This window comes from Abramis brama (assembly GCF_963993115.1).
Source record: "Abramis brama genome assembly, chromosome: 25".
Lineage (NCBI taxonomy): Eukaryota > Metazoa > Chordata > Actinopteri > Cypriniformes > Leuciscidae > Abramis > Abramis brama.
In genome coordinates this window covers 4,395,310-4,416,188 of record NC_139987.1, presented here as the reverse complement: position 1 = coordinate 4,416,188, position 20,879 = coordinate 4,395,310, and the positions used below count along the sequence as shown (strand labels likewise).

Below are 20,879 nucleotides of genomic sequence, written 5' to 3'. Positions count from 1 at the left end.
TGAGAGAGACACCATTGAATCGTCTAGTTCCCTGATTTCATGATCCCTAGTGCTTTCCGTTTTATCGACTCCACGCTGGCCCATTTTATGCACTATTTTTGAGGGCAGAAGAGAGCTTCACAGACGGCTGTTCTGAAACGGCACCTGTGTGTGCAACCATCCAATTAGTGGCGCAGCAGAAGAGGCCACAAACACACACGTCCTGCCAACTGACGCTCAACTCTAATGCTCTGGGATCTGACATTGTTTTCAAAGTAGTAAGAATAGCGCTCGAGGCACAAACAAGTGAAGGACGCTTAATAAAGAGATGCCCCACATAAAGCCTGAAAGAGGAGACTTTGGAAAGTTTGCAGGCACAGCTGTTGGGTTTCATTCAGGGCTGAGCATATAGACTGAAGTACTATATGAATTTATTCATAACTCTGCTGGGTAATTGTTGAAGGTGAAGTGTAACGTACACTGTGTTTTATGATAAATGCTGCTTAGATCACGACTACAGAAGGAAAGTGAGCTGGAAGGATGGATAGATAGATAGATAGATAGACAGATAGACAGATGTTCAGACAGTCAGATAGATAGATAGATATATAGATAGATAGATAGATAGATAGATAGATAGATAGATAGATAGATAGATAGATAGATAGATAGATAGATAGACAGATGTTCAGACAGTCAGATAGATAGATAGATAGATAGATAGATAGATAGATAGATAGATAGATAGACAGATGTTCAGACAGTCAGATAGATAGATAGATAGATAGATAGATAGATAGATAGATAGATAGATAGATAGATAGATAGATAGATAGATGTTCAGACAGTCAGATAGATAGATAGATAGATAGATAGATAGATAGATAGATAGATAGATAGATAGATAGATAGATAGACAGATGTTCAGACAGTCAGATAGATAGATAGATAGATAGATAGATAGATAGATAGATAGATAGATAGATAGATAGATAGACAGACAGTCAGATAGATAGATAGATAGATAGATAGATAGATGTTCAGACAGTCAGATAGATAGATAGATAGATAGATAGATAGATAGATAGATAGATAGATAGATAGATAGATAGATAGATAGATGTTCAGACAGTCAGATAGATAGATAGATAGATAGATAGATAGATAGATAGATAGATAGATGTTCAGACAGACATACTGACAGAGAGATAGATGGAATAATATTATAATGTTTTTAGGGGATGTTTTAACCAAATGTGTTGTTTTCCTGTTTGTTTGTCAGTAAGGTCATGTGTTTCCACCCCTGGTCTGACATCACCCTCCCGCTCATGAAGCCTGCCGAGATCCGCAGAGTGATTGACAGGTGGGCGGATCTGATCGTAGAGCTGGGTGATGCGCACACATGGGTGCAGGTTAGTACATCTCGTCCTCTCACTTCTATTTCTGGTGCACCTGTTACTTTGCATTCACAAGCAAAACACTGAAATTCACTTTGCAATAAAATGCAGCCGTAAGACACACGACTCATTTTACAAAAACGAGACATGATCTTTTTCTCACTGTGACTCTCTCTGGGGGGGTGTAGCAACTTAATGAAACATTTGCACCATTTGTCGCCAGAAGAAACTTTCCCTGTAGAACTGCTGGAGTCACAGGGACGTGATTGCATAAGAGTGTGTGTGTGTGTTTAAATGAGTCAGAGGCAGGGATGCCGCTCGATTGGGTTTTGTCCCAGTCTTCCTCATCAGTGCTAATTGGATCAATTGGGAGATGCTCTTCAGTCAGGGCGTCTCAGCGCTGATCAATGGCAGGCAGTGTGGAGCGCTCCTCTGGCCTCTCTGGACACATTAATGTTCCTGCAAGGGAATAATGGAGCTCTTCAAAGGCTTCCAGGGATATGAATGCAGCGAATTAAGATGTTTGTGCCAAAAGATAGTTAACTTATGAGCGTGAGAGAGTTCCTGAGCTTCAATTGCTTTTTGACAGACTATAGATTCAATTTAAGTAAGGAATTCTGCTTAATGGTACAGAACCCAACACACTTTATCATTTAATGTTTTTCTCCAAAGCCCACTTATAATCTTAGTTATGTTTCTTGCATTAAAAATAGCCATAATTTAGTTTTATATGACTGTTTTACAGCCTTTTTGCTTCTTCTCTAGATAAATAGCCTTGGTTGTGATTGGCTAACCTTCATATAAGGATTATGCCCTCTAATTTTTGTACAATATGTGCAGTATCATCCTTTTCTACATCTTACTAGTTGATTTGTTCAATAGTAACATGCATATTCCTTTATATCCACTGTCCCATGTTTACATGCACATGAATAGATGTGAATGGAACACAAAATCTTGTGTGTTGCAAAATCCGAGTTTTTGGATGGTCATTTCTTATTCCTATTCATAATTATTCAACATTCATGTGTCCCGTATTGGGGGAAAACAATAGCATTTTAGGCATTCTACTAACTATAAGTAACTTTGCAACTACATGTCATTGTCAACTACCTTTCATTAGAGTATTAATAGATTGTCTGCTTAATATCTGATAAAACTTAATTTTGATGCTCCTCAACAAACATTATACTGACTATAAGTAACTTTGCAACTACATGTCAACTTATTCTACTAACCCGAACCCTACCAGTCTACTAATACTCTAAGAGTTGGTTGACATGTAGTTGCAAATTAATGAGAGTCAGTTGACATGTAGTTGCAACTTTACTTGTAGTTAGTAGAATGTCTAAAGTGGACCATCAAAATAATGTGTAACCAAAACTAACTCTATATTGTATCAACCAAATGTATTGATGAAACACAACAACTGTCACCGTGATCAACGGCAGGTGTAAAACAACTACTAGTCCTGCAGTTTTCCCACAAACAGATAAATAATGAGGGAAGGACACTCATGTACTAACACACAACACAGTCAATACCAGTTAATACAAGAAGAGTGTATTCTCCGGGAGTGCAGAAATACAATAAACATTACAGTGTACAAATACCATGGTTACAAATGGTATGTAACAGCTTCAAACTAGCTAGGAGAGCAGTGCCATCAGTTAAAATGATCTTCATAAACACAAGTACAGGGTGTACTTAAAGTACAGCCGAAAGTTTGCAGGTTCGAGCCTCTCAAGGGGCAATCACTGAGGTTTCAGCGCTGAACAAAACACTCAATGCAGTGATACAATGACTTGTGTTCTTGTGGTGCTCACTGTACTCAGGAAAAATAACAAAAAAATGTACCTTTAGGAGAACAGCGTGTTCTTTTGGGCTGTACCTTCGAAAGGACATATTTGTACCTGATGTATCCCTAAAAGGCTTGTAGTAGTACCTTAAGGGAACATATTACTACTAAGGTTATGCACCTTGTAGGGGGAGAGAAAGTATAAAGTTGTACCTTTACCTGCTCCAGTGACATGTTGTTTTACCCCTAAAGGTGCAATTCTGTAAAGTCCACAAGAGCATCGAGCAGGGCACAGCTAACTTGGATCACATTATAGCCTTGACATCATTGAAGTTCGTTCAGAGTTCGTTCAGTCAGTCACTGCTTGCGGATACCATAGAATGAATGAGAAATGCTGTAAACTGAACCATAACTGTCGCGCAATTGTCCGTGACTTCTCTTATACAAATTTTTTTTTTTTCGTAAACTAAAAATGGATCAATCCAAAACAAATGATTAAAAACAAACATGTTGAAGATTAGCCGTTGGGCTGTCGGTTCAGTAAATGATAAGCTATTTCCTCACAAAAGCGGTTTATTCAGCGTAGTGAAGCATTGACATCTTTTCTTTTAAAAACGGCCTCTTGTCTCCTTCCCTACGCACCGCAGCATTAGCAGATTTTTTCAGCTAAGGTTGCAGGCTTGCCTTCAAGTGGCTTTGCTAGAAGCTTCCAGGCGCAGTGTGTTGGAGAAAAACTCTGCAGGAAAATTGCTCTCCAGGATCAGGATTGGATACCCTGCCATAGAGTGTTCAATTTTTCATTTTATGGTTCATAATGGTGCTAAAGTTGAACCCTTGTGTGGTCATGGCAAAAGGAAGCACCCTCAGTGCTTTTTCTGAGCTAGCATTGCTATGGACTTACAGCATTACGGCACAGTGCCGACCTCAGGAACTCCAGGAATCAGGGATCAGTGCTATCTCTTTCATGTCAATTTGAGTTATTGTCCTAACCAATTGGGATTGCGACAAGCATTTTGCACTGAGTAGACCTGTGCACTGTAAAATCTCATTGGCCCAAATCATTATTCTACACAGCTGCGTATTAGGGTGCTTCCTCATTTGGTCCGATTGCTTGGTCCGAAGCAGAGATTGAATGTTTGTCACTGGGAAACTGTTGTGTTGCACGAAGCGAGGACACAATGTACTGTAACAAGCTGTTCTCTGTTGATGTTGTGAGAATGTCGCAAGTCAACTTTATCAAAAACATTTGTTATTTTCATGATGTCTTAGTATTCATCTCTTCTTCATTACCAATAATGAAAACTCCCCCAAAAAACTTTGTCAATGAACATTTTCTAATTTTGTTGACAATAATAATACTGAAATAAAGATGCACGTGCAACAAACCAATAGACTCTCATGGCAATTCGTAACTATTTTATGGTTTGGCAATTCGGTGGCTAATTCGAATGAATTGTTTATGATCTCATTTGTACTTTTTCATGCGCTCTGCTTACGGCCCACTCACGGTTAGGTTTAGGGGTGGGGTTAGGGTGGACCTTCATGCATACTTTTTTGTTAAAGGGAATGAGAAATCAAATTTGCCTTGATCTTTTGACATGCAAGAGGTCTTTGTAACATTAAAACATCCAGCAAGTTTCATAGCTTAAAACGTCCTCCTCATTATAAACAAAGCATTTATTTAATCAAGCTCCGAAAATGGCTTGTTTGGATATTGTGGGATTTGTGACGTCACACGGGCAAACACATTTGCCTCTAGAGCAAGACATCGACTGATAGTTTTACATCATCGCATCATAGGCCCCGCCCACTAGCATTCAGACGCTTAACGGCTCACACATGCCTACCCTGGATGTGAGCGTTGCATCAAAAGCCAATAGAACCCATTATAAACACCGATGCTGTCTACACTGGATACCGTATACAGATTTGATTTCAGTTTCTGGTGTACTCCACGTGCTTGAGTGTCGACAACAGGCCAGATGGAAGTGTGAAGGATCGTTTGCTTTGACGTGTCCAGTTTAAGTAGCTCATTTGCTCATTTCTGTCGAGACTTTAACAGGATACTAGCATCAGAAACAAATGGATGGATAATATTTAATGGTGTCATGGATCGCGTCTGAGATTTATGTGTTCGTTTGGAGCATTTGACTGCAGGTTGTTTTGTATAGGAGGTGCAGTGTAATGGAGAGTTTACAAAGAAACTTTGGTTGACCGATGAAGCAGTCAGCTGTATTGTGTCTGACAGCAGCTACATCACAAACCCGCAAATAAACAATTTCATAAGGCTTTGTCTAAATGACATAAATTAATATGGATACAATTTTCAAAACACTTGTGCTTCAGCCTTTTCTCACGGCTGCAGAAGCATGGGTTTTGTGTTTAGTTATACACTTCATTCCACTCGGCGTTCTTCTTATTTATTTAAATTCAGATAATTGGTTTTAATGTTGTTTAAATGTCCATGTGGTGTTTTTAATATGCTTTAAGTGAAACCATGTGTAAATTCAACAGTCAACAGCATTGCTGAGTGGTTTCTCCTTAAAACTGCAGTGAACCAAAGACAGTCTCAAAAATACGGTTTGAAATCGCTGGCGTTTCTGACATCACAAACTACCTTGTAACCTATAAGATCAACGTGTGATCGTCAACCAGTGGATCTCTGAGCTGGAGTGAGTGGAGGCGGGTCTAATTTGCATATTCATAGAACTGCGTATACTTAATGAGGCAAGGGTGTAGTTTTACATTCAAGCTATTTTAAGGCATAACAATTTTAAAAAAAACTTTTAAATGTTTTCATATTTCATTTCAAATATGTTTTTAGATCATTTTTGTGATCAAAGATGAGTTTTAAGGAAAAAAATTATTGACTACATATATACATATATATGTATATATATTTTTTTTTTGTGCACAAAACTTTATTAACATTATAAGTGTACCTCAAGGAACATATTAAAGTAATAATAATAATTAAAAATAAAACAGGTTGAAACAAATAATTATCATTAATTTAGGGTACAGCAAAGTCCAATCGGAGAAGCATCTACTGGGACATTGCTACATTTTTCCCACTGGAGACTATCGTTTCACCGACTCCTCCGGATAACACCGGTGGTTATCTCCTCTCTGTTAAACACATCAGAGTATGTGTTTTGCCTCGTCTTTGCAATTTACAGACCCTGAAGAGCGGTGACTTTACCCGAGTCAATATTTATCAAGCGGAGTAGTCAAGGACAGATCCTGCACAAATCCTTTTATATCACCCTTGAGGGAGGTGCCAGGAAGTCTTAAAACTCCCTTCCACAGGATGTCTCCTTTCAAACAGCAACATGTGCTCTGATCTCTTCATGTCTTAATAAGAGAGCATGTTTTGTCTGCACCTGTCTGTCTGCAGCATGTTTTAGGATGTTTCTGTACGCTTGTATAACGTTTGCTGTGGTTTGTTATGTCTGGGTTCTTTGACAGGACGTAATGTCTCTTTCTCTTGTGTTTCAGATCTTTGAGAATAAAGGAGCCACGATGGGCTGTTCAAACCCCCATCCTCACTGTCAGGTACACCGTAACCTTACTTCATTCATGTCCTCTTTTTCTGCCTCATTCTGACCCTCCTCCCAATTAGCGTTTGCCCCTGTCGACTCTCTGAGGCAGAAAGCACGAGAGGGCCTTTCTGCAGATTAAGACGAATCTGCTACAGTCTTCGACCATCTGGAATGCTCTTTTAGGCTGGAATAGGTCTTTAAAAGGATAGTTTACTTTAAAATAAAAGTTAGCCCATGATTTACTCACCCTCAAGTCATCCTAGGTGTATATGACATTCTGCTTTCAGACGAACACAATCTGAGTTATATTAAAAAATGCCCTGGCTCTTTCGAGCTTTATAATGGCAGTTAATGGCTGTTTCTGTTTTGAAGTCCATAAAAGTGCATAAATCCATCATAAAAGTGCATCTATCCAATAGAATAGCACTTTTATGATGGATAGATGCACTTTTATATTGGATGGATGCACTTTTATCATGGATAGACTTCAAAACAGAAACAGCCATTCACTGCCATTATAAAGCTTGGAAGAGCCAGGACATTTTTTAATATAACTCAGATTGTGTTCGTCTGAAAGAAGAATGTCATATACACCTAGGATGACTTGAGGGTGAGTAAATCATGGGCTAATTTTCATTTTTTGTTGAACTATCTCTTTAACTGTCACCTCAGCGGAGAGACTGCTGACGAGACGGGCTAATGCAAGCTTGAGCTTGAAAAGCCTGTAGACTCCAATTAGGGAACTAGAGATGTTCCAGGAAAAGACGTCACTGAATCCGTCTTCCCACTAGAAAATGACTCTCGCCTCTCGGTCTCAGAGTCAAGCGGGATGAAAACCTCTCTGCTTTTATCAGTTTCATAGCGTGTGCATTTTATTGACATCTTCATGTTTCTGCTCTGACTTTGGAGCTGCAAGGAACTTGTGTTTCCTCTCGTTTCCCTTTTCCAGGCTGTCTGTCTCCCCCTGGTTTCTTCTAAGCACAGGAAGCCTGTCACTGTTGTGAACTCGCTGGGTTTGCCACACACTGAGCTCCCTATCTTACTCAATTCATTAAGTGCTGATGTACGGCCCTGGTTTCCACTAGGGGGCAGTAGAGGATTTTGAGATGGTTTGACATAAAGCTCCTTTTAAAGACGCCGCCTCAAACCACTCATGTTTTCCCTATAATTCTCTCTTTTTAATAAACCACACCCGAGGAATGTAGGTTTAATAGTCATACCATAGATTTATAGTTTACCACCTTTCATTTTTCTCTTAGCCTCATCAAATCTGATCTCTGCTGCCAATGTACTGAACTAACTTGTTAGGTTGTGATTGATATAGTTTAGTTGGCTGGGGAAAGTAAACCTAATCAGAAGTTGCAAGAAATGTTTTTCCTTTTTATTATTTGTAATGCAGCAACTATAATAAATGCAAATGTAAATGCCCCCGACTGACACCATCGGTTAAGCCTAACAAGTGTTTCCAACTTGTGTTAACTAGAAACTAAATAAAATTGTAACTGAAATAAAAATAAAATGCATGATAAATACTAAAAGTATTTTCATCACAACTAAATTACATAAAAATGGACATGAAGTGATTTTTTTTTCTTCATTTTTTAGTTTTTGATACATATTATAAAACTTAAAACCTTAACAATCCACCTGCAATAAGCATTTCAATTTTCTAGATAGCAACAGTGTTGTTTAGTATTATTTATATACTATTATATTCATGCTATTTTGAATTAGCTTTTATTTTTTATTTTAATTTTAGTTATGTTTTTGTATGTGCTTTTGCCACTTTTAATATTTTTGAAAAAAATATTTCTGTGTAGCTTTAATTTATTTAATTTCAGTTTTTTGTTTATTTTATTAATTTTGCTACGTGAAATTAAATAAAATATGTTAAGGTTTTAAGTTTTTTTGTCTAATATTTACAGTATGTTTTATTTCAATTAAGGACACTGCACTGAATTATTTATTTTTGGCTTGCTTACTTTTTTAAGGACAATCTGCTTGGATATTCAAGCCATTTCAACTTAAATCACATTAATTTGACATTAAAAATGAGTGGAATCTTGTTTAACTTTAAAAAAAAAAGTAAAAAATTGTCAGCTTATTGATCATATAATTTTTTACATTGTGGTTTTTAATAGTATTAATTAACAATAATAACAGTGAATAGCAATAATAATAAGACTGTGTTGAGAACACATAACTTTGACAGCCTTAAAATACTAACACTAAAATGAGCTAAAATAAACTTAAAACTAGAAAACACTGAAAATAATAGGCTACTTAAAATCTAAAAGTCAAAATTTGACTTGTCTTTGCATATTAATCTGGGACTGGACAAAATATTTGTATATTTTTTCCTAACGTTAATAGACCCAGCACATTAGACTAGTTTCCTAGGCAACAGCTCATCCATGCATCACAGTGTCAGTATGACAACACATCCACCCCTCGTCCCAGTATGCGCTGGACGTGACATCAATCACCGACCTCGAACATAAATCACCCTCCCAGCGCACACTGGCTCAGCCCAGATAACATCAGCCGGAAGCTGCTCTTAAGTTTCTCATATGTTTTATCAATGGACGCAGCTAAATATGAGTAAATAAATCCCCCTCCCAGTACGTGTGTGGCCCTCCGCGGAGAGACCGGAGCTCTGTGGGGCTTAGGTCTATGTCAGCCGGCAGGAGTTGAGCTTTACCCAGCATGCCCTGGGAGAGATGGATAAGCCGCATGTATCCGGCTGCCCACCTTCTCCGGGATGAGAGTATTTGCGGAGAGGGAGCGAGCGAGAGCTGTGTGATCTGTGTCTTTTTCTCTCTGTCTGTCCCACGCTTTCTCATATCATCCGTAACCACCCACCCCTGAGCAAACACTAACATCAGCTCAGAAAACAGAGACTCGTCGTTCTCTCGGAGAGATTATCTTGATGCTGTTTTGTGAAATTCAAAACACTTTATCGCAGGGTCTTTTCACACTTTTTGTCTCATTTTAGGGATCGTGTAAATTTTAGCTTATGTGTGAATGGTTAAATGAAATTGGACCCTTTAAAGCAAACTAAACCGAGACTCCTGTGAGATATATTATAAATAATAACAATTAGAATAATTATAATTAATATAGTGTTTAGGAGTTCTACAAAAACAACAACATTGTGCTAGTAAGTTTCAGGAGTCGTTTTAACCAGTCTAAATGCAAAGTTCATTGATTATTATGTTTATCTGAGTGCAATATAATTATCATCATCATTATAATTATTATTTGGTAAGCGGATCTGGTCCACAAACACGTCCACAAAAGATGAAATAAATATTGAATGGAAAATGGACTTAAACCCTTAAACCCTGCTACAGCTAATGGACCTAAAAAGAAAATAAAAAAAAATCTGAAGCATCTTTTAAGGTCAGGGACAGTTTAAATGAACTTTTTGGTCCACTTAAAGCTTTCTGTTTGGTTTGTGATTGCACTCTTAACCCTGTAAAGCAAATTGATTCGTCACGGCGTGACCTTTTAGCTTTTGTGTCCTCAAAGTGTAGTGTGAGCGCAGAGTTAGTCATATATCACTCATATATTACCACTACAAACCCCTTTAAACCAATTACAGCTTGGACATTTAGCTTACGTGTAGTCGCTCAAGTTCACTTATAATGTGTAATGTGAACACAAACCAAGTTCACTTTATTTTTCACATTTGCATAATTACAAATGTTTTGTCATCAACATATTAAAGTACTGATGACATATATTGACAGAGAATTAGATAGAATTATAATATACAATACATGCTTGACTAAGTATGCATTTATTTCATCCAAAATACAGCAAAAACAGTAATAATGTGAAATATTATTACAATTTAGAATAAGCGTTTTCTATTTGAATATATTTTAAAATGTAATTTAATCCTGTGATCAGAGCTGAATTTGCAGCATCATTACTCCAGTCTTCAGTGTCACATGATCCTTCAGAAATCAGTATAATATGAAGATTTGATGCAAAAATAAAAAAAAAACATTTCTGATTATTATCAATGTTGAAAATCATTGGGCATGAAATATATATATATTTATTTATTTATTTGAAATAGAAATCCTTTGTAACATTATAAATGTCTTTACTCTCATTTCTGATCAATTTAACGCATCCTTGCTGAATTAAAGTATAATTTTCTTTAAATTAATTAAAACAATCTTACTGACCCCAAACATAATGCTAGTGCAACAGTCTTTTTTTCTTTTATTTAACATTTTATTGTTTGCATTAGAATATATTGAATTATTTATTTACTGGGTTCGGGAGAGGTCTCGCTTCAACATCTGTAAGCATCGCCTACGAGGCTATTGGCTCTGACAATTAGAAGATATTGAAATAAATGCTATAACTATAATAAAAAACAATTATTTAATGACTTCTACAGGGCATCATTGTTAAATGATAACTACGAAGGCAATAGATGCATTTAAAACGGACTTCTCAAGTAATTTGACGAACTTCTGGTTAAAGCCACGCCACTTGCTGTTTTATCCAAATACAGAATAACTCTGACAGACAGGATGTAGATTTAAGTGAAAACAGAAACACATTTTTAACAATACTAATACACAATTTTCCCAAATTTTATGGCTGGTTGCTAACCAAATTAGTGTTCTCATGGTTGATTGATTAAATTCACTGATGGAAAATCCACTGATGTTTTTTTTACTCTGTTTGCGTGAGATGCGTCTCAAGAAGAGGGTTTTTTTTCACAGAGGATTTGAAATCCACTGCACAGTTCATACAGTTTATCCGACTCTGAGGAGCCACAGCAAACAACATGTCTCGATGGACAATTTTGCTAAAATTCGAATAATTGAAGATGATCCAACTCCATTTCCTAAACCAACTCCAGTGACTGCATCTCTGGTTTATCCCTGCATAAACACATGTTGTGTATAATGTCGTCTTATCTATGAATTTACATACACAGCTGGACCAATAGCAGAGAAATGGCACGGAGAGAGAGATTGCCGGTCAGAAGTGAGGTGTGATTGATGTTCTCTTGGATCTCAGGCTGATGCTTTTCGAAACAGCAAGTCAATCTGCCGTTCTCCATGGGCTCCGACACAAGCAGGGAATAAATAGCGGAAGCGTACGTCAGGAAACGTCAATCATCTGCTAAGAAGAGACGTATACAAACTCTGGAGAATTGTAGCATCCCCAAATATCGCCTGCGGGTCAGGCCTGAAAATCATAGCACCACGCTTTCTTTTAATGACTCTGATGTTGTCACTGCTAGCATATTTACTGACTGTGAGACGTGTTTCTTTACGTTTTCTGCTTCGCTGTTCTAGAGAGTGATGGACCGCTGTCTGGCGTTTTATTTCACTGAGGTTCATAAACGCGGCCTCTAGGGCTCCGGGACGGGTGCGCGAAGACTGCGCGATTAGTCCATCCCTCGTTCCTGAGTCCCCCTTTATCACTCCTGACATCCAAATCAGCAGCCGGAATACTGAGGAGATGCACGTATAGCGGCACACACAACGCTGACCAATCGGACTGGGCTTGTTTAAAGTCATGCCATATTCGCACGAGAGAGAGAGAGAGAGAGAGAGAGAGAGAGAGAGAGAGAGAGAGTACTGCGAGGAATGGACATTGACAGTAAACCTGGACAAAACCTGAGTCATGGTGAAGGCCAGGTCTCAGGGAAACATTTACCAGTTCACATATGGAGGAGAAGTCTTGGAACACAGGACTAGCTACACTTACCTGGGCATTGAGATCTCAGCATCAGGGGCTTTAGTCTAACTGTAAAGGCCTTGAATGAGAAGGCTCGGGGGCATTTTTATGCCATCAAATCAAAATAAAAGGTCTCATGATCATTAAACCAGTTCTACTGTATGCGATCAATATTTTATAGAAAGAACACAACTGGAATTTGTACAAAACATTCTACGGGTAAATAAAGGCACTTCTAACAAAGCTTGTAGCAAAGACTGTAGAACACTCGTATTGTTTTGAATGGGGAAAGTGCAACGCTCAATATGGCGGAATAAGTCCCGCCTTCTAAATCAGAGCCAATCGGCGATTGATAAAGTCATCGCATCACTGCAGCTGCCGCTAGAAGCTCCGGTTCCCATAGAAACAGTCACTGCGCATTAGCTTGATCCAGCCTGAAAATGTCGTTTTCTGTCATGATTCGAGCGTTTAGAAACAACATTTATGAGACAGTTGTTGTCAGATTTCATTGGTGATTTCAAATATGAAATTCAGTCGTAAGCTTGGCGAACAGTTTGGGATATTTTGATGTTTCCCCATTCAAAAAGATAGTAGCTGCACTTTCATGACTGAAATAGATGTCCGAGAGGGTTTCAAAGATGGCCGCCGAGTGAAATGACTTGCCTTAAAGGGACTTTGCCTGTAGGGCTGAACTGGGCTTATACCCCTTAAGCTTGGTTTATACTCGCCGCGTCCACACGAGCACGAAGGTGTGCGCGGCAAAATTGACATCATTGCGGTGTGGGCAGTCGTGCGCGTCAGACCCTATTTTGGCCCTGTCCCAGATGGCACACTTCATGCACTTACGGTCTTGTGGACTTACACTGGCTGCCGCGTACGTGTATCCGGTAAGACCATGAGACCGTAGGGTGTCCCAATAGCAGAAATAAACCTTATTAATGAAAATAAAGGTCCATGTTTAATAAAAATGTTTAATGAAATGAGAAAATATTGAAGAGATTGTTGTTTAATTAAAAAACTAATTTGACCTTTAAACTGAACTTGCCAAAATAACCACCAAATTGACAAATTACTTATCAAATAATTGATTAAAAGAAATACAAATTCTTTCAGAATATCGACTCAGTGACTTTTTCATTCTTTACTCTAAATGACTCAGAGAAACTCCACTATATGCTCATGGCAGCCAAACTAGCTGCAATATATATATATACAGTGAGGAAAATAAGTATTTGAACACCCTGCTATTTTGCAAGTTCTCCCACTTAGAAATCATGGAGGGGTCTGAAATTGTCATCGTAGGTGCATGTCCACTGTGAGAGACATAATCTAAAAAAAAAAAATCCAGAAATCACAATGTATGATTTTTTAACTATTTATTTGTATGATACAGCTGCAAATAAGTATTTGAACACCTGAGAAAATCAATGTTAATATTTGGTACAGTAGCCTTTGTTTGCAATTACAGAGGTCAAACGTTTCCTGTAGTTTTTCACCAGGTTTGCACACACTGCAGGAGGGATTTTGGCCCACTCCTCCACACAGATCTTCTCTAGATCAGTCAGGTTTCTGGGCTGTCGCTGAGAAACACGGAGTTTGAGCTCCCTCCAAAGATTCTCTATTGGGTTTAGGTCTGGAGACTGGCTAGGCCACGCCAGAACCTTGATATGCTTCTTACAGAGCCACTCCTTGGTTATCCTGGCTGTGTGCTTCGGGTCATTGTCATGTTGGAAGACCCAGCCTCGACCCATCTTCAATGCTCTAACTGAGGGAAGGAGGTTGTTCCCCAAAATCTCGTAATACATGGCCCCGGTCATCCTCTCCTTAATACAGTGCAGTTGCCCTGTCCCATGTGCAGAAAAACACCCCCAAAGCATGATGCTACCACCCCCATGCTTCACAGTAGGGATGGTGTTCTTGGGATGGTACTCATCATTCTTCTTCCTCCAAACACGTTTAGTGGAATTATGACCAAAAAGTCATCCAAAGAGTCATCCTCTGAATCATCCAAATGGTCATTGGCAAACTTAAGACGGGCCTTGACATGTGCTGGTTTAAGCAGGGGAACCTTCCGTGCCATGCATGATTTCAAACCATGATGTATTACCAACAGTAACCTTGGAAACGGTGGTCCCAGCTCTTTTCAGGTCATTGACCAGCTCCTCCCGTGTAGTTCTGGGTTGATTTCTCACCTTTCTTAGGATCATTGAGACCCCACGAGGTGAGATCTTGCATGGAGCCCCAGTCCGAGGGAGATTGACAGTCATGTTTAGCTTCTTCCATTTTCTAATGATTGCTCCAACAGTGGACCTTTTGTCACCAAGCTGCTTGGCAATTTCCCCGTAGCCCTTTCCAGCCTTGTGGAGGTGTACAATTTTGTCTCTAGTGTCTTTGGACAGCTCTTTGGTCTTGGCCATGTTAGTAGTTGGATTCTTACTGATTGTATGGGGTGGACAGGTGTCTTTATGCAGCTAACGACCTCAAACAGGTGCATCTAATTTAGGATAATAAATGGAGTGGAGGTGGACATTTTAAAGGCAGACTAACAGGTCTTTGAGGGTCAGAATTCTAGCTGATAGACACATATCCTACTATGGTAGTCAATGGGGACCGAGATCTGTTTGATTACAAACATTCTTTCAAATATCTTCCTTTGTGTTCAGCAGAACAAAGAAACTCATACAGGTTTGGAACAACTTGAGGGTGAGTAAACGATGACAGAATTTTCATTTTTGGGTGAACTATCCCTTTAATATTAGGATAGATATATTATCTGCTGTTTTTTCTATTATCTACTGTTCCTGATCTTTTTTTTTTTTTAATAGTTATTACTTTAGTGGTGTAATTCCATTCTGTATTTAAATATACTTATTTAAAATGCTTTGGCAATACTATATTCCAAATGTCATGCCAATAAACAACTTGAACTTGAGAGAGAGAGAGAGCGAGAGAGATGGGCTTTATGATTTCACATGACGCAAAGGATTTTATTTCATTTTAGATATTTAATTGGAATTCTTAGGAAAATGGATTCGATTAAAGGAGTGTTTTTCTCTTTCGCCCGTCTACTGGGACTTAATGTTTAATGCATAAGCGCACCGGCCTCATTTTCAGTAGCTCTCTGAGCAAAGTGCTTACCTGTGTGAACCTTCTAGCCTCAAAGGTTGCGGAGCTCGGAGGGAATAGCGCTGTCATTAAGTACACATAACTAAAGGCCTTCATGTGGACGGCGTGAAGGCAATTATGAAAATGATGATACCGAGAGGGCTTTTTAAAGTAGTCATCACCTCGGGCTGGAGAACCTGTTGACTTGCTGTACTCAAACACCCCCACTTGAGGTGCGCTCACACTGACAGGGTTTCACAACCCCAAAAAATTACCAGAAGGCTTTTATCTTCAGCGGGTCTTGTTCATGAAACATGAGAGGAATGGTATTCTGTACAATAATTTGTAATGCAGAGTATGGCTTACGTTTAGTCACTCACTTTTAGGTTCACTTATAATGTGTAATGTGAACACAAACCAGGTTCACTTTATTTTCACATTTGCATAATTCCAAAGTTCTGTCAGGACCACTACCGTCAAATATGATTGACAATTAGCATACAGTTTGGATTGGCGGTATGGTTCCGTTCTGGGCGCGAACTCCCTGCGCATCCATGCAGCCTAGCATGGATAAGACCAGGGAGAGCAGCAATAACCCCCCTTGCAAGGGGGGTTATTGCTGCTCTCCCTGGTCTTATCCATGCTAGGCTGCATGGATGCGCTCATGAGGTAAACAGAACAGAACCAACATGAAAATTTGCAAACATATTTCATTCAAGATTTTAAAGTACAACATTATTCGATAATTATTCTGATTCAAGGGGAATCAGAATGTCAAATCCTGACTGGGCGAGAGGAGGAGCTGGGGATGGAGGAGGGTAATTAGCTCCTAAAAAACGCGATAGCTGCTGATAATACTGAAGGAGCTTATATATGTATATGGTGATAGGCGTCGTATTCCTATAGGTAGATGTGGATCAGCTGAGGGTCAGCCGATGCGAGCTTGACTAACGTGACCTGCCAGAACTAACGCTACGCTTGATATTTTTGTCATTACCATGAAGTACAGATGACATGCATGATCGACAATTGATTATATACAGTGTATGTTACCATTCAAATATTTATGGCCAGTAAGATGTTTTATGTCAGCAGTGAGTGACTGTTAGTCATGTGACAAAGATGAGCACAATTGAACGTTATGCAAATGAGCAGAATGTCTACCAATCATAAAATACCTTCTATTAAATTGTTATTTGTTATTTTCTCAGCATAATCTTGTCATTATTAACTAAAACTAGTAAAAAAAATAAAAAAAATCATTAATTGAAATAAAACAAATAATATATAAATATTGGAAGGAGAAACTAAGAACATTATAAATGTTGCCTTGGCAACTATAACTGAAATATATGGAAGCTTGTTTCTGCCATTGAATAAAAGATATAAAAGGTGGTTGCAACTTTTCTTTCAACTGTGAGTTTATTTCTCAGGATTGTGAGTTTATATCTTCTATATCTATAAGTTGTCATGTTTAATGCAGGTCAATTAAGGTTTTTGCAAAAAAACAAAAACAATTCCATTTCCAAATGTCAATCAGTATTTTAGTAATTTTGATAATAAATACATTAAAGAGAGTTCTTGCAAAATGTTTTTACACAGACTTTTTGTGGACTTTTAACAGTCTTTTTAGATACTTTTTTAACCCTTAAATGCATGCATGTGGATCTATATGTATACCGTAATAGTATAAAACTCTCCTGATATTTAAACAGTAATAACAAAAAGAATAAAATAAAGCATATTTTGTTACCTTTCAGTTTGAGCATCATCACTGTCCTCATCAGAGCTCATTTCCCAGTATTCAGCATCTGACCCATATTCACAATCTTAACCATATATAGCTGAAGCTATAATTTTCAACTGACAGCTTCTTCACCATGTCCACCATTAACTGACAGTGACACTATAATATTTGTCTGTGTTCAGTACTTGCTCTGCAGTAAATCACCGAGTCATTTCAAGTTTTGCTGATGACTCTTCCTATTCTTTTGTTTCTGCCTGCGGTAACTATGAGTGAAACTATTACATCGGGTCGCTATTCCCTTAAATGACGACTCATATGCATAAGGCTCATTTGGAATTAGATTAGTTTGTTGTATAATTATGATACACTAAAAGATCTGTCTCATAGAATCTGTCTACACACTATAAATGTTTTGCGCTTTAGATTCAGTAGCGGCGGCGCTGATTTACATAAGCATATTTTTACGAACAATTTACACAGACATTTGCTCTGCTTATGTTTCATAAATGAGGCTTGATGTTACACAGTTTTGCACTAAGCAAATCTTAATTGCCTAATTATTGGTGAACAGCAGGTGTGCTTCTGCTCCACAGTTTCCCACAATATCAGGGAAACACGATTTGGAAAAACATCTTTGAAAGCCGTCCAACAGTGATTCATATTCTGTAAACACTGAATCCTTCAGTCTTCTTTAAGCCTCCTCTATTCATCTGCTTTTAATGCAGACACTGGCCACTTCTGAGCGCCCCTGCAGAAATCACCCTAACTATGATGAGGTGATCGGAGATGTGACCCACGAGTAATGATTCATTTTCTTTTCAAAATCCATCATTTTCAGAAATCCAAGCAAGCTCAGACATTCTGGCCCACTGTCTCGAAAAGCAGAATAAACACGGACAAACAAAGTGCTGCTCGGTTCCAGATGTCTGTTGGAAACGGGTCTCGTTGCCGAGGCCTTTACAAAGAACATCCTTGATTTTTTTTCCTCAACTGTTTTTTTAATTTTTACTGTTTTATTAAAGTGAACTGCAGGGGGAAAACACATCATCTACATCCCTAAATAAAGCAGCGATGTTGGGTGTAGGTGATCCAAGTCATTTTCCATGTTTCTTCTGATGATTTCAACACTCTTGGTCCCAAGTGTTTGTTTTAACTCTATAGCATGTTTTGAGTCTTCATAGTATAACTGATTTCTCTGGTCATTATTTGATTTTACTGATATTTAAAATCCAGATGAAATTAAGTATTGACCCTATTTACTTTCTTAGTGCACATTACTGCTTTTGGTGACTCATGGATGCATGTTATTTTAAATGATAAAATAATATTATTAAATAGAATTATTTATTATATATTATTCATTTTAATGATTTGAATTAAATTATTATTGAATGTTAAATATGGAAATAATACAACATTAAACTTCAGGATCCATTTACTATTCACCCTCAATTCTGTTGCCCACTTTTCGTGATGCATGTTTTATCTTATTGATTATTTCACTCTGAGATATGACACATTTCTAAAATATTTACTGACAGTGTGTTATGACCTTAACATGACCTTAAAGAGAAATCACAAGGATTTATTTCTTGCTGGTTGGGCTGCATGATTTATCAAAATAAAAACAAAATTGCAAAATGCTTATCAACTAAAGAAGCTTTAAGGGCTTCCTGACATTTTCTGTCAAAAGAGAAGTTTGATGGTTTAACGTTTAAAAAAATGAAGAAACAAAGACAGCTATAAATATTAGTATTTTATAGTTGTAATGTAAAAAATATGATTATTTCTTAAATGCTAGATTTACAGTGAAATATTACAATAGTTATATTTCTTATTTTCTTATTTATTATTAATACTAATCATAATATAAAATTGTAATTTTATAGTTATAATGTAAAATAATAAAATAATTATTACTATAATTTTTTATTATTATTATTTCTACATTTTCTTAAATACTCAATTTACATTGAAATATTACAAAAGTAATGTTTCTTATTTTGTTTTTATGTAGTAATTTGTATTTTCTTATTTAATAACAACAACAAATAAATAAAAAAACTTATTTTATATATTGTTATTTTATAGTTGTAATGTAAAACATTATTATTGTTGATGATGTTGTTGTTATTTCTTAAAAACTCGATTCACAGTGAAATATTACAATAATATATATATTTTTTTTTTCTTAATTAATAATATAATAATAATGAATAATGAAATGTAAAGTATTATTATTGTTATTATTATAGCCATACTAATATACATTCACAAACGTTTGGCCAAATTGTGCAGCCCTGCAAAAGAAGCTCAACAAACATGGATTTTTTTTTTTTTGTAAATCTCAGTCACAATTTGTATCCCCAAAATGACAAATTTCACATATCGTGCAGCCTTACTTGTTGGGTTTGAATTTCTTACTTTGTAAAATAAAACCCCATCCATCAAAGAAAAGTTGTCAGTAGTTGTGTGCCAGTTTTAATAGTGTTAAAGAAGAACAGGGATGAGTTGTATTCAGCCATTCGTGTCTTTTGACACGAGTCTTCAGTCAAAACCGTGTTTAAGCCGAGAGGCCAGAGCAGTCTCGTGTGTGCATTAAGAGCTGTGGAGCTTGACTTGAAGACCCCAATCAATGATTCGCCAGAAAACTGAGGTCAAACAATCTCTCAGAGGTGCATATTAGACAGGCAGGAAGAGCGTGCTTTAAAAACCACTGTGGAAATACTTCTATATTTCCAATCAGTAACCCAGGAGAACTCGGTTCCCGGTTCTCACAGAGAGCCTAATTTATCATTTAGCAAGGGAGCTCCTTTTCACAGTTGCTTTTTTAAATTATTTTTGGCAGCAGGCAAACAGAAATTTGTCTCTTGATTATAACAACTGCTCCCTCGTGGATTATGATGGATTATGGATACGTACACAAGAATTAGAATTAGCTTCTCTTTGATTGACTGTGAGCTTTAAACTTGTCACATTAGTCAGCGATGGCCGCGCACATCTCAAAATGTTCAAATTCATTCTGGCATTTGTAGGCCACAGATCATAACAGACTCATTTCTATGTAGCTCCATGAGTCACTGTGAAAAAAAAAAGAAGAAAGTTCTCTCCGACTGTTTCATCCTGTTTTGTTTACGATGTTGAGATATCCTTGACAACAGTTGGTGAGTTTGCAGTGATGAAACGCTCATAGTGTTTTTGAACGTTAATAGACGCATCTATTGGAAAACTTTACCCATGGCTGTTGAAAATAGACGTTTTATTAGCTCTCTAAATGTGAAGTGAATGCTGTTGGAAGCATTTCTAAAAGTTTAAGTATAACCACAGCAATCAGATGTAATGAAGTTTTTATTGGGTCTAAGTTTGGTCTCAGATGAGAGAGCGCGTAACGCTGGGGTTGGCAGGTGTACTCGCAGCTGAAGGAAATGATGTTTCTAGAGGAGGTTTGGATTAAACATGCAGAGGCAGTGCGAGACCGTGACCTTGACATTTCACAAGCTCAAGTGTCTTTTCTCTTTCTGTCTCTTTTAGAAGATAATTGCCATATTGCTGCAACAACTGAGCGAATTAAATCTGGGATGGATACTGCCAAAGAA

At 37.5% G+C, this 20,879-nt stretch overlaps 1 protein-coding gene across 1 annotated transcript in view; it reads left to right on the top strand.

Moving 5' to 3' along the window:
• The window catches only part of galt (galactose-1-phosphate uridylyltransferase), a 103,142-nt gene that overhangs the window by 8,213 nt on the left and 74,050 nt on the right, over nt 1-20,879 (top strand). Inside the window, exons 5-6 of the mRNA XM_084104313.1 lie at nt 1,262-1,391; nt 6,673-6,729. Coding sequence (XP_083960439.1) covers nt 1,262-1,391; nt 6,673-6,729 — 187 coding nt within the window. The remainder of the gene's footprint in view (nt 1-1,261; nt 1,392-6,672; nt 6,730-20,879) is intronic.